This window comes from Galeopterus variegatus, unplaced genomic scaffold, assembly GCF_000696425.1.
Source record: "Galeopterus variegatus unplaced genomic scaffold, G_variegatus-3.0.2 Scaffold1185, whole genome shotgun sequence".
NCBI classification, from domain to species: Eukaryota; Metazoa; Chordata; class Mammalia; order Dermoptera; family Cynocephalidae; genus Galeopterus; species Galeopterus variegatus.
The window spans coordinates 74,116-86,742 of record NW_007727296.1 but is presented as its reverse complement, the minus strand read 5'-3'; the positions used below and the strand labels follow the sequence as shown (position 1 = coordinate 86,742).

Sequence of the window (12,627 nt, the reverse complement as noted above, 5' to 3'; positions counted from 1 at the left end):
GGGCAACTTGACTGCAAGAAACAAGGGATTCAAGAAGCCCTAATGTGAGTGTGAAAACAGAGCCTGGGCAGTTGTTTTCCCTCTGTGGAATTCATGCACCAGAGCCAAGAAAATAAAGTACAGTACAGCATGTGGGCTGTAGACACCCACCTCCAAGCTGCATGGACTGCACATGATTCTTCCACCAATCCACAATTCCCATCCTGACATGGTTCTAGAGCTGAATGACTGGAATAGGGAGGAAATGGGGGAGGGGGGTCGTGGATTCCAAACCCTGCCTGCTCCTTTCCACTGCCAGATCAGGTAGACCAGAGACCCTCAGCTGTGTTCTCTCTTCTCTGCTGATGGAAGCCAGTGAAAATGCCTCAGCACAAAGAGCCTTGGGGGCGGGATGAACAGGTGAAGAGGAAACAGAAAACAACAGGTGGATTCCTCCTCCACCCCTAAGACAGGCTCTCACAATCTCTCTCTTGAGTTTATTCTGAGACACACAAACAAAAACATACATAAACAAGGAAATGAAAAGTTAAACTTCTCTCTCTAAACAGCTATTAAGAAGTTTATTAATAAGAGTCCAGTTAGTAATTATATTGCAAAAGATAATCAAAGATAGCCAATTCTTGGTTTAAAGATTTAGGCCTTTAAAAATAAGAATAACTAAAGAGCAGCCTGACTACAAGAACCAAAAGATTCAGAAGCCTTCATGTGAGTGTAAATCATAGCTTGGGCTGATTGTTTTCTGTCTGGAATTTGTGCTTGGGAGTCAGGTTAGGGTTTTGTAATTTTGGGATAAACAAATGGAAACTCCTGAAATTGTATGAAAATATTTGTATATATGCACAAAGAGTCAGTTTTTCTGGAGAAATAACAGATCATTTCTGTCAGATTCTTCCAGGGGTCTATGATCCAGAAAAGGTAGATAACACAGTTTTCTAGACCATGAGACTTTAGGAGATTTTTTTCTTGCTTCCTTACAGTACTCTCAAATTTCTGATTTTCTTTTCTTTTTTTTTTTTTTTTTGAAAGATGACCAGTAAGGGGATCTTAACCCTTGACTTGGTGTTGTCAGCACCACGCTCTCCCAGTGAGCTAACCAGTCATTCCTATATAGGGATCCAAACCCATGGCCTTGGTGTTATCAGCACCACGCTCTCCCAGTGAGCAAACCGGCCATCCCTATATAAGGATCCAAACCCATGGCCTTGGTGTTATCAGCACCACACTCTCCAAAGTGAGCTACAGGCGGGCCCCTCAAATTTCTAATTTTCTACATTATGTACTTAAATCTTTAATAAGCAAGAAAAAAATGATGTGAAAGAAGAACTAGGGCTCAAAGACAACAGTTATTTTTTAAGAAAGCTGCATTGTAGTAAATTAAAGACCTGAATAAGTCACACAGACTGGTAGAATCCAACCTTACTATCTCTTATGAGCCAAAAGAAATGATTACATCAAACTAAGACTTCAGTTTCAATAGGCCCTGAAAATGACAGTAATAGTAGTCACTACTGTGGGCCAGTCCCTCTGCTAAGGGTTTATATACATTATTTCATTTAATCCTTTGTGACATCCTCAGGAGGTAGATGATATTACTTCTATTTTACAAATTATAGAATGGGCATTTCAAGAGGTATTTACCCATAGGTAGTAAAAGGCAGGGCTGGGATTTGAACCTTGGCCTAACTCTAGACCCTGTGTTATTGCTAATAAATCCCTCTATAATTGATATCTGACCCTAACCAATGACCTTGATAAACGTATTCCCAACTCAAGGCCTTGGTCCAAATTCTAAGAACAAGTTAGTACTTAATACCTAGCAAGCAAGAACCAAGAGGGCTGGGATCTTGTAAAGCTTATTTGTCAAGATATTCTCAACACATAACATAGTGCTTGGCATATAACAAGCACTTAAAAAATATTTGTTGGAGTGGGAAAGAAGGAGGAAAGGAAGTTTTCTCTTGACATCTCTAATTTCAAGGGTTTCAGTGATTCCTAAGGGGTAGAAACCATCAAGGGCTAGGTCATTCTTGCTCCTTCACTCACCTCTAATAGTTTGACAAATATTTCTGGAAAAGAGAACATGGGCCCTGTAAGTCCTTCCATCTTTAACGTCAACCCAAGAGTCCACCTCTGCTAGTATTTCCCAAAAGGTCCAGTCTGCCACCTCAGACTCTGAACTTCAGAGAATGTCAGTTGCACATCTCTTTAGCCCTTTCCATCTTCTACTTGTTACCGGTAAACATGCATGTCCTGTTTCTCCAGATTGAACATGATCCACTCAAGGGCAAATATTTGTTCATTCATTCATTCAGTCAGTCACTTGGCAAACATATTATCAAGCATGTCCCCATGTGCCAAGCACTGTGCTGGGCCCAGAGGAAACAACAGTAAACAAGTCATGGAGCCTGCTCCTGCCACCAGCCAGCAATGGAGCCAGCCCGACGCCAGCCAGGGGATCCTGAGAGATGAGGGCCCACTGCTGCCAGCCAGCAACAGAGCCAGCCCAACCCCCAGAAGTCCTGAGACAGGGGCCTTGGGCCTTAGGCCCACCCCCACTGCCACACATCCAGGCCAGCAACAGAACCAGACAATACTCAGGATCCTGAGACAGGGACCAGGCCAGCCCCGCTCCCACCCACAACCAGATTCTAGACTGTACTTACTAACTACATGTGTTTATTTGGGGTTTGTGTCTTATCTGCTCATATCCTTCACCAAATTTCTGCTTAGATTTTTCTAATTCATTTTTAAGAGTCCCTTTTTAAGAAAGTTAATCTTTGTGTGTTTAAAAAAATAATGGTAGAGAGTACAATGATTACTAGAGGCTGGGAGGGGTGGTGGGGGAGATTAAGGATGAAGTAATGGTGACAAAATTTTGCTATCTACCCTAAGTGAATCATTGTGCAGGATATGCATGCATTGAAACAACACACTGTACCCCACAAAAATAAATATAAATAAAATTGAATTAAAAAAAAAAAGTAATGGAGCTCAGCTTAGTGAAGAGAGAGACAAGTAAACCAACCATTGCAAAGGCTGTTAAATGTTAGAAAAGAGAACTCATCTTGAAAGGTTCCTAAGCCAGGGATTCCTGCACTGCACAGCTGTATGCAAAATGATAAAAACACAATAGCACAAATTTCTTTTCTGGAGAGAGAGTCCATTGTTTTCATCAGATTGATTCATCATGGTTAAGAACCACTGATCTAGAAAAGGAGTTATAGTAATTCAGAAGAGAAGTGAAAGTGAGGGAAGAGTATTCTAGACAGAGGTAACAGTATATATAAATGTCTAGAGGTAAGAAAGAGCATGTCTGGGAATCACATGTCTGGGAATCATATGAAGCTCGGTCTGCCTAGAGCACAGGGGTGCAGAGGGAGGAATGATGAGGCTGGAGATATAAGCAAGGTCTGGACCACTTAAGGGCCTTGTAGGCTGCACTAAGGAGTTTAGACTTCAACCTAATGGCAATGGTGAGCCCCTGACCAATTTTAAGCAGGTGAGGGATATATCAGATTTTTAATCTGGGGAATATCATTATAGCTACAGTGTGGAGAATGGGTTGGGGGCAGGGGAACAAAACAGGAGGCAGATAGAAGTTTACTGCAGAAGATCAGGGGAAAGATGACAGTGGCCTGGACTAAGGGATTATGTCTTGAAATTCTTTAACTCCTTTAATTCACCTTGGGACCTTATACTTAGCAGTCTCCAAGAACCATAGAGAGCCCAGGATAGCAAGCAATCCAATACCCCTATTAGGTAGAAGTGTCCAAGTCTTAGTTCTATGTGCAAGCACACTATGTGCACAACTGAGATCTTTTTAGGTGAAAGACTGCCAAAGAGAAGCAGAAAAGAGGAGGCTCGAATAGAGGACTGAAACGGGGAAATCTTTCACTATCACAGAAGACTCCAGAAGTCTAGAAAAATCACTGGCTCGTCTTCCAGGTCATTGGTATAAACACAACCCTGTTATTAAGTAAATGAAGCCTGGCAAATGAGAAAGGAATGTAGATCAGCTGGTAGGTCTCTCTGATGAACCACAGGTAAACCACCAACCATCCCAACGAAGTTATATGTCCTTAAAGAGAAGAAAAAGGTGTGTTCGAGAGTGCTTATGTTATAGCATTCTTCCTTATTCCTAACTTGAATCCTTACTGCTGTAATTTAGTCTCATGCTCTGGGCAGAAAGAAAACAGGAAAATCCTGTTTGCACAATAATCCTTCATGGATGTTAAGAAGGTTATAAAACTTTCTTCCCTTAATGCCACTCTTGTGTTTAATCCTTAGCAAGGAGGACTTGACATCACCAACTCCAAACCTCCTCTGTGAACATTCATAAAACATCCCTTACCAATGGTAAGGAATTGGTAAGGATCTACCCTAGATCCTCTTGGTCAAACCAGCTGCACCTTAATGGGGACATGGCGGGGGGCAAATAGCAGTCTCTATTCCTAGGTGCCACACAGGCCTCTGTTGAGTCACAATCCAAATCACTACTTTAAAAACTCACCATTTCTGCATCAAGAGCAACGTATTCTTAGACATGACTATCACATCCTTCACCTCAAATCTGGGTCTCAGAAAAAGATGCTTGACTTTGACATAGTTTGTTAGAGATAGAAAGAAGAAATGCTATGTCACTGTCACTTCAGCCCAAAGGTGACTAATCCTAGAAGACAGTCACATGAAAGGTGAGCCCATTACTCCTTAATCCCAGGCAGACTCTGACATCTCCACCTGTTCAGGGGCAAAACTCTCAGAAACCAGACCCTGTCTACTACGACTCCTACTCCACAACCTCCCCTGAGGCCTGCTTTGTCCAAAGAAAGGATTCGGTTTCCTAGTTCTCCCTCCCTCACTGCCCTATTGCCTTGTATTAGGTTTCACTGGGCTGCATTTATGTGAAGTTCTTCAAAGGCAACAATACACCATGCAAACACCCAGGCGCAGACACAGGCCAGGTCCTGGTAGGGTCTGGCGTACAGAAAGGGTGAAACAAAGGTTCTATAGCATGAGTGCACGCCGAAAAGGTAAGTAAAAGAGCTGGGCCCTCATTGTTCTGCCTTGTGCGTGATCGGTATCCACTCAATTTCTAAGCCCCTTGCCTCTTACCTCTAGCAAATTCCTGACCTCTCTCTCCTGTGTCTACTCACCATGTGTTCAAAGATACCAGCTGAACATCAGCCAAAACCTAATAAAAACTGGACAGTAACTCTTCTTTAAACAACAAAAAAAGGGCCGGCCCGGTGGCACACTGGAGAGTGCGCCACTTGGGAGCGCAGTGGCGCTCCTGCCGAGGGTTCGGATCCCATGTGGAGACCGGTTCCCGCTCACTGGCTGAGCGAGGTGCGGGCGCAACACCGAGAGTTGCGATCCCGTTACTGGTCAGTAAAAAAGACAAAAAGGAAAAAAAACTTTCTAAATCAGCCACTACATATAGTACAGTAGAAACAGATGAGCAGGATAGATCATTCCCAGGGCTTCATTTGGGATAGAAGCCCAAATGTCTCTTAATCACAATGATGGGCATAAGACCCTAAGCCCAGACATTCCTTAGACCTCAGTTCCCTTAATATTATAAAATGTGGGTTGTTTTTTGGTTTATCATTACACAATGTAAATATTTTCTGTGGCCTTTTACCAATTTCTCCCTAACCCCAACTCCCCCTCCAAATGTGGGTTGTTTTTAAAGTATCTGCATGGTTACTGTATTTGGGGAGTACAAGTACAACAGTACACAAAACCTATAGAAAAAGGTGTGATGAAAAGAGAGAAAAATTAACACAGCTATTTTGGGAAAACTGCTTCCCCTGGGATGGAAGTGCTAGCTGGGGAGGATGGGGGGAGTCCTGAGTATTCCATACTCATAGGAAAAAGATGGGCAGAACACAGCACTGTTGGCCTCTCCACTCTGAAAGGAGTGGAGGGTAATTAGGCTGTGGGCCCACCCCAGGCCTTCTCACAGGCTGGCTAGATTTGGAAACACCCTGGTGGGTATTCAGACCTCGGTTTCACACTTATTCCAAGATATTGTGGTCAAGACACGGTCAAGGAGTATGAAGTTGGTATTTGGAATGACAGAACATTTAGGCAACATGAACTCAAAGGACAAAAAAATAAAATAAAAACACTCAAGCCTGGGTAAAAGATTATAATCACACAATTCAGGTCAGAGAGCCACATATATTTTCTTTCCCTTTTGGCCTTAAACATGCTGAAAAAATGGACTAAAAGTCACCCTGGCCTATTCATGACACATGTTATGCATTTTGAAGCCAAGCCTGATGATTAGAACAAAATTTTGCAATGTTAATGGGGTTCTTTGGTGCCTGTTCACCAAGGTTTAACAAAAGCCAAGGGGCCTCAAAAACACGCAAATCTCATATATTGCTGAAGAGGACATGAGCATTTACAGTTGTTCTAAATGGCAGTGCAGCACATCTCACAAGCCTTCGAAATGTACACGTTTTAACTCAGTATTTCTTATTCTGTGAATCTATTCTGAGGAAATAATTAGGAATGTAAATAAAGACTAAGATGCAAAGATGCCCATTGTAGCATTATTTGTTATAGCAAGATATTAGAAAGAAGTATTTCCAACAAATAAGGAAATGGATTTTCAATTAGGATACATATGATGGAATCTTATAAAACCATTACATGAAGATGTAGATGTGATTCCATTGACATGGAAATATATTTATGATTACATCACTAAGTTCAATTAAATTTTTATTGAGCACCTACCACATGGAAGATCATGCCAGGCAATAGGGACACAGCAGTAACTGAAGGTACAATTCTTACATATAGCTTACGATTGGTGAGGGGAATTAGATATTGAGGAAGTAATGAGGTAGTAGTAATACTAAAGAGAAGCGTAAGGTACCACGGCAGTAAGTAGCAAAGAGATTTAACCTAATCCAGAGGGATCATGGAAGGCAATGAGGACGTGATGCAAAAATGAAGGATAAATGGGAGTTTGGCAGGCAGAGACAGAGAGGAAGAATATTTCATGAAGATGAATAGCAATTTTTTTAAATAGACACCTCAAAAAAGGCTATTCTACTATATATATAAGATGAATTCATTTATGTTAGAAAATATTTTACATATGTGTATATTTATAAATATAAAATCTGAAAGGAAATAAACAATAATCGTAACCTAAACGCAGTACTTGTAATTTTTCACTTTTTGCTTGCCCTCATTTTCTGATTTCTTTCTATAATGAACATACGTGAATAGTGTTTGGATGGATGGAAGGATGAATGGATGGATGGAAGGATGAATGGTAACCAGATTCAATGGAAGGCTTGGACCGGGTATTACATTAGACTGCTTTCTTCTCTTGATTACCCTCTTCTCTTCATTACTAGAATTTAAGACCTGCCTCAGAAACACATTTTCTCCCAATTTCTAAAATAACTTTGATTTTGCTAGGCACTTCCACTACCCAAGAGGCACATTCATTAGCAAAAAGTAGAGCCAACACTGTGATTCACTGCAATTCTAAGCAGATTCCTCTGTCAACACTGGACTTTCCAAACCACGCACATGAAGAACAACTGGTGAAGCTATTTAGTGAAGTTGCACTACATAATTGTTGCAGACAAGGTGAATTATTTTAAAATAAATAGAGTTGTATGAAGGAAAGGGGAAAAGGGAATAAAAACCTAGCAACTGGGGTTTGGGACTACTCCAAAGGGAGTATGGCTCAAAATTTCCAGGTAGTAAACTTAGCTGGTTTTTCAAGCTACGTGGTAAAATTTCTGACCCAAGGCTCAAAGTGAAGTGAGAGTGGCTTGGTCCACGTAGGTCAGGCACAACTCCAAGTGGAGACCAACTCCTACACATGATGAGGAAAGGGAGACACACGTGTGATGAACTCTCAACGCCCAAGCACCGAGTCTCTCCCAACAAGAAATCCTTCTGCCCAGCTGTGTACTGTATTAGGAAATGGGTTAGAGCCCATTTAGCAAAAATTTACCTGCACTCACCCACATTCTCAGCAAGCTTATGTCCATTCTTTCAACCTTCACTTATTCATTGCCTTCTGTAGTGGCACTGAGAATTCAACAATGACAAGATGTGCTCCCCAAGTGCCAAAAGCCCATGATCAAGTGCGGGAAACATTTCATTCACTCATTCAAAAAATATTTGAGAGCTGGACGGTTGGGCTCACTTGGGAGAGCATGGTTCTGACAACACCAAGGTCAAGGGTTCAGATCCCCATACCAGTCAGCCACCAAAAAAATAAAAATAAACAAAAAATATTTGAATCCTACTATGTACCAGGTGATGGAGTTTGGATGTGTTGTCCCCTCCAAAACTCATGTGGAAATTTGATCTCCAATGTGGCAGTGTTGGAAACTGATTGAGTCAATGGGGGCGGATCCCTCATGAATTGATTAATGCTCTCCTGGGGGGGGGGGGGAATGAGTGTGTCCTCGCTCTGTTAGTTTCCACAAGAGCTTGTTGTTTATAGGACCCTGGCACCTCCTCTCTGTCTCTCTCTTGCTTCCTCTCGCCATGTGATCTGCTTGTACCTGCTGGCTGCCTGCCACTTTCCACCATGAGTAGAAGCAGCCTGAGGCCCATGCCAGATGCAGCTGTCCCAGAATCATAAGCCAAATAAATCTCTTTTCCTTATAAACTACCCAGTCTCAGGTATTTCTGTTATAGCAACACAAGACAGGCTAAAACACCAGGTGCTCAGGATATAGTAACAAACAAGTCCAACGAGATCCCTGTCCTCACAGGGCTTATACATTAGTGAAGAGAGACAGGTAAAAAACACATAAACAACCAATCACTGATTTTCAGGTAGTGATAAATGTTACATAAAAAAAAGTCACATTACAGGATAGAAACAGGCTTGGTGGAACTAGCTAGAGTGGTCAGAGGAGGCCTCTCTGAGGAGAAGACATCTGCAGGATGAGAAGCAGCCAGTTACCTGAGATGCCAGGGCTTGGGCTTTGCAGACACCAGGAAACAGAGTGATAGTCACCCCACTCAGAGTAGGCACAGGGGCTTGGAAAGCACATGGAAGGAATATCTGACCCAGACTGGGGGTCTCACCAAGCCCAGATGGCCTCCTTCCATCAGCAGTGATTCAAAGAGTGCTGCATACACCTGGTTCAGGGGAGGTGCTGTGAGGAACGACAAGATGGGAAGCTCGGCCCATGGCTTTCAAGGAATTCAGTCTCACAACTAACACACATGAAATAGTTGAAAAAGGCTGTTGAGCCTATGAGCCTAGGAAACAGGGACCCTCTGGAAAATTGGCAAAGGTGATGAACTGAATGCCACATGTTGATTATTCCTGTCTCTCACCCCACCATCACTTGTACGAGTATGTTCCATGCTCCTGTAAAGGCTGGAAGAGGCCCATGGCCGCTGCCTGGAAGGAAGGACTAGGGAAGATGAGATGTGGGCCAGCTGTTAGAGCATTGGGCGAGGTGTCAAGAAGCCAAGTCCCACTCATTCACGGTGTGACCCTGGGCAAGTCCCTCCCCTTCTCTCAGCCTCAGTGTCCCCCATCTGCAGAATGAGAGATGAGAAGGCCTGGCAATGAGCCCAGAAGTCTACACTGTTAACAAGCTCTTCCACATGGTTATGACCCATGCTGGAGTTTTAGAACTAATGGACTATATGATTTTACCTCTTTTTTCCTCATGGTGGACCAGGGGCTACATGCCCAACTGGCCTGGCTGAAACTTCGATTCTGTCAAGTCCTCCATGTGCAAAGCACAGTATCTGGCACAGAGAAGCCCCTCGGGGTGGGTTTCATAGCCTTCTTTCCCCTCTCGTGCCACCACCCTCGACATTCTCCCAGTGGGGCCGCAGCCCGTAACCAAGGGCTGTTGTTTGTTCCTCACCATACCTGTGAACATCGCACAGAAGTAGGGGCTGCAGGCTGCCAGTACCACACGGTGGGCTTCTATCTCGACATCTTCTGCCACAATCATCACGTCACACAACAGCTGCTTACTGTAAGACACCAGTGAGGGGACAAGATGGGTCACAGCACAGACACCTACCCCCGTTATACAAGAGTCCTTTTCTCCCACCCAGGTTTCACACTATCACCACAGAAAGCTGTTACAGAAACTTGCTCTATCTTGAGTTAGGCAGGGGGGATGGTCTCACCGACTTCTCCACGTCCCTAATAAGCCTGACATTCATGCTATACTAAGGCACACACAGCGATCCAACTACTCTGCGGCTGTGAATTCAGGGCTGCTTCACTTGTCTTCACCTCTCTGCTCCTCAATTCCATCAGCTCTGACAGAGAATTATGGGGACAACAGCCTCAGGGAGCAGAGGCAAAAGCGTGAGGCTGTCAGCTGAGTGAACAAATGAATGCCAAAGAACATGAGCATGCCATGGAGGTATGCCACCAGTGAGACCAAGCACTGACAATTCCAAGGGAGCCACTGCATAGGCAATACTGGTAAGAGGCAAGCCCGATCTGGAGGACTCAGGTATTTCTCCTCCAACCCAGATCTAACACTATCACCAGGAAGACTCTGCCTGTACACATAGTGCTCCCTAAAAACCCTGTGCAAATTCGAATCATTGCAATTATTAAAAATAATAATTCTTTTTACTTTTTTGTCACCCCTATTACACTGTGAACTTGAAAAGAGATTGTCTTATTTACTGTTGTATGCTAGACATCTGGCTGCATACCTAATTTATAGTAAGCCCTAAATTTTTACTGAATAAATGAATGAACAAAATGGGATAAACCCACATTCATAAAAAGAATGGAGATTCAACTATTTTGGAGATTGATAGGGTGCCACGAGGCCCTTTCAACCCAAGAATTTTTCCCTCATCAGCCTTCCAACTTCTTATCATGCCTATTATTATTACAGTAGTTACCATTTATTGAATTATATGTTGTTAGGTTTGGTGAGACGGAGAAAAGAGAGAGACCCAAGTCAGGAGCCATTTCAGCCAAAAGGTTTATTCCACTAATGTGGAGGGGAGACTGAACCAGATCAGTTCCACGAACTAAGGAAAGCATGGGGTTTATAAGACTTTTAGGGAGGGTTCAGACAGAGTAATAGGCAATTCCAAAATCAGTGGTATGCAAGGTGACACAGCCCTTGTGGTCCGATAACATCTGGTAGGTTAAGTCATAGGGTCTTGATTAGCCACTATCTCGGTACAAAGCATTCCAGCGCAAAGCCTGCTAGATGCAGCCCACAAGAAGTTCCCTTGATGATAACGGTAATGTTTACCCCTTCCCAGGAGAGGAATCTCTGCTCCCAGAGCAGAAAAGGGAAAAGGGAGGGGGAGAAGGGGGAAAGTTGCTTAACCTGGCTGTGCTGATGTTAAACTAGCCATGAGGTCTAACATAAGTGTCAGACACTGAACACTTTCTTACACATACTATTTCATTTAATCCTCTGTACAACCCAATTAGGTAGGACTAATTGTCATGCTCCATATTGCAAATGAAGAAATTGAGGCCCAGAGAAGTTAAGTGACTTCCCCAAGGTCACACAGAAAGGGAGCAGTGGAGACATGATTTGAATGCAAGTGGCTTAACTCTAGAGCCCATGCTCTTAACTTCTATGGTATCCTGATCACCACTAGTCCCTTCTTTAGATTAAAGCACTAAAAATAGGAGGGAAGACAAGGAAGACAAATACATTTCAACTGTGATCCACTGGTAGTGTTTACTTAGCACACTATACTGGTTGGAGAAGTTTGAGGTCATGACTGGGTTCCATGTACGAATGTGAGACCAAGTAATGAGTCTGCCATAGTTGATAGATGAAAGAGAAGCTACATATTTGCCGTCTCTTGTGTAACACATTAAGCCATTGTCAACTATCAAGACATTAGTTCAGGCTCACTTATCAGAGAAATAGAATCATAAAGCCTGAAAAGGCTGAAGCTGCAAATGCCTTTAGAAATCATCTGGTCCATGAGAAAGGTGAAGAGACACCCAAAGCTACAAAGTCTGAGTATTGAATCCAGTTCTCCTGACTCCGGATCCAGGGCTTTTCCCACTGTACCACATGCCTCATGGTTGGCTGGCATGTAGAATAGACAAAGACAGAGGATAGGGTAGCTCCAACAAGGAGAGGTGGTCAGGAAATGTTCAGCACACGGAATAAGGTACCAGTGAGGAGGCTTCTGGGAAGAGTGAGCCTTTTGGGCAGCTTGAGAAAAAGTCCGGGGGTTGGGATCTCACCCTGTAGGGTACAGCAGACCCCACACACCAACTTTATCAGAACAAAACAGTGCAACTAGAAACAGAACTGGCTCTGCACCTAACTGGCTATGAGAATGTGGACAAATAAGCTCCCCACAGTTTTCTCACCTGTCTTGGGTGCCTTTGAAACATATGATGAAGACCAAATGGGATTGGAGATGCCGCCCGACAACCAACTACTTTTTTAGTCTGGTCGAAAGTTTTTTTTGTTGTTGTTTTGTTTTTAGTCTTTTGTCTTTTTCCGTGTCCGGCAACGGATTGCAACCCTCAGTGTTGCCCCCGGACCGGACCGGGGACCGGCAATGGGATTGCAACCCTCGGTGTCGCTCCCGCGCCTCGCTCAGCCAGTGAGCGGGAACCGGTCTGTATGTGGGATCCGAACCCTCGGGCGG

The 12,627-nt window shown here is 43.5% G+C and overlaps 1 protein-coding gene across 1 annotated transcript in view; it reads right to left on the bottom strand.

The window, feature by feature from the left end:
- KLHL3 (kelch-like family member 3) overlaps nucleotides 1-12,627 on the bottom strand; it is a 113,321-nt gene that overhangs the window by 77,149 nt on the left and 23,545 nt on the right. Inside the window, exon 3 of the mRNA XM_008575433.1 lies at nucleotides 9,887-9,993. Coding sequence (XP_008573655.1) covers nucleotides 9,887-9,993 — 107 coding nt within the window. The remainder of the gene's footprint in view (nucleotides 1-9,886; nucleotides 9,994-12,627) is intronic.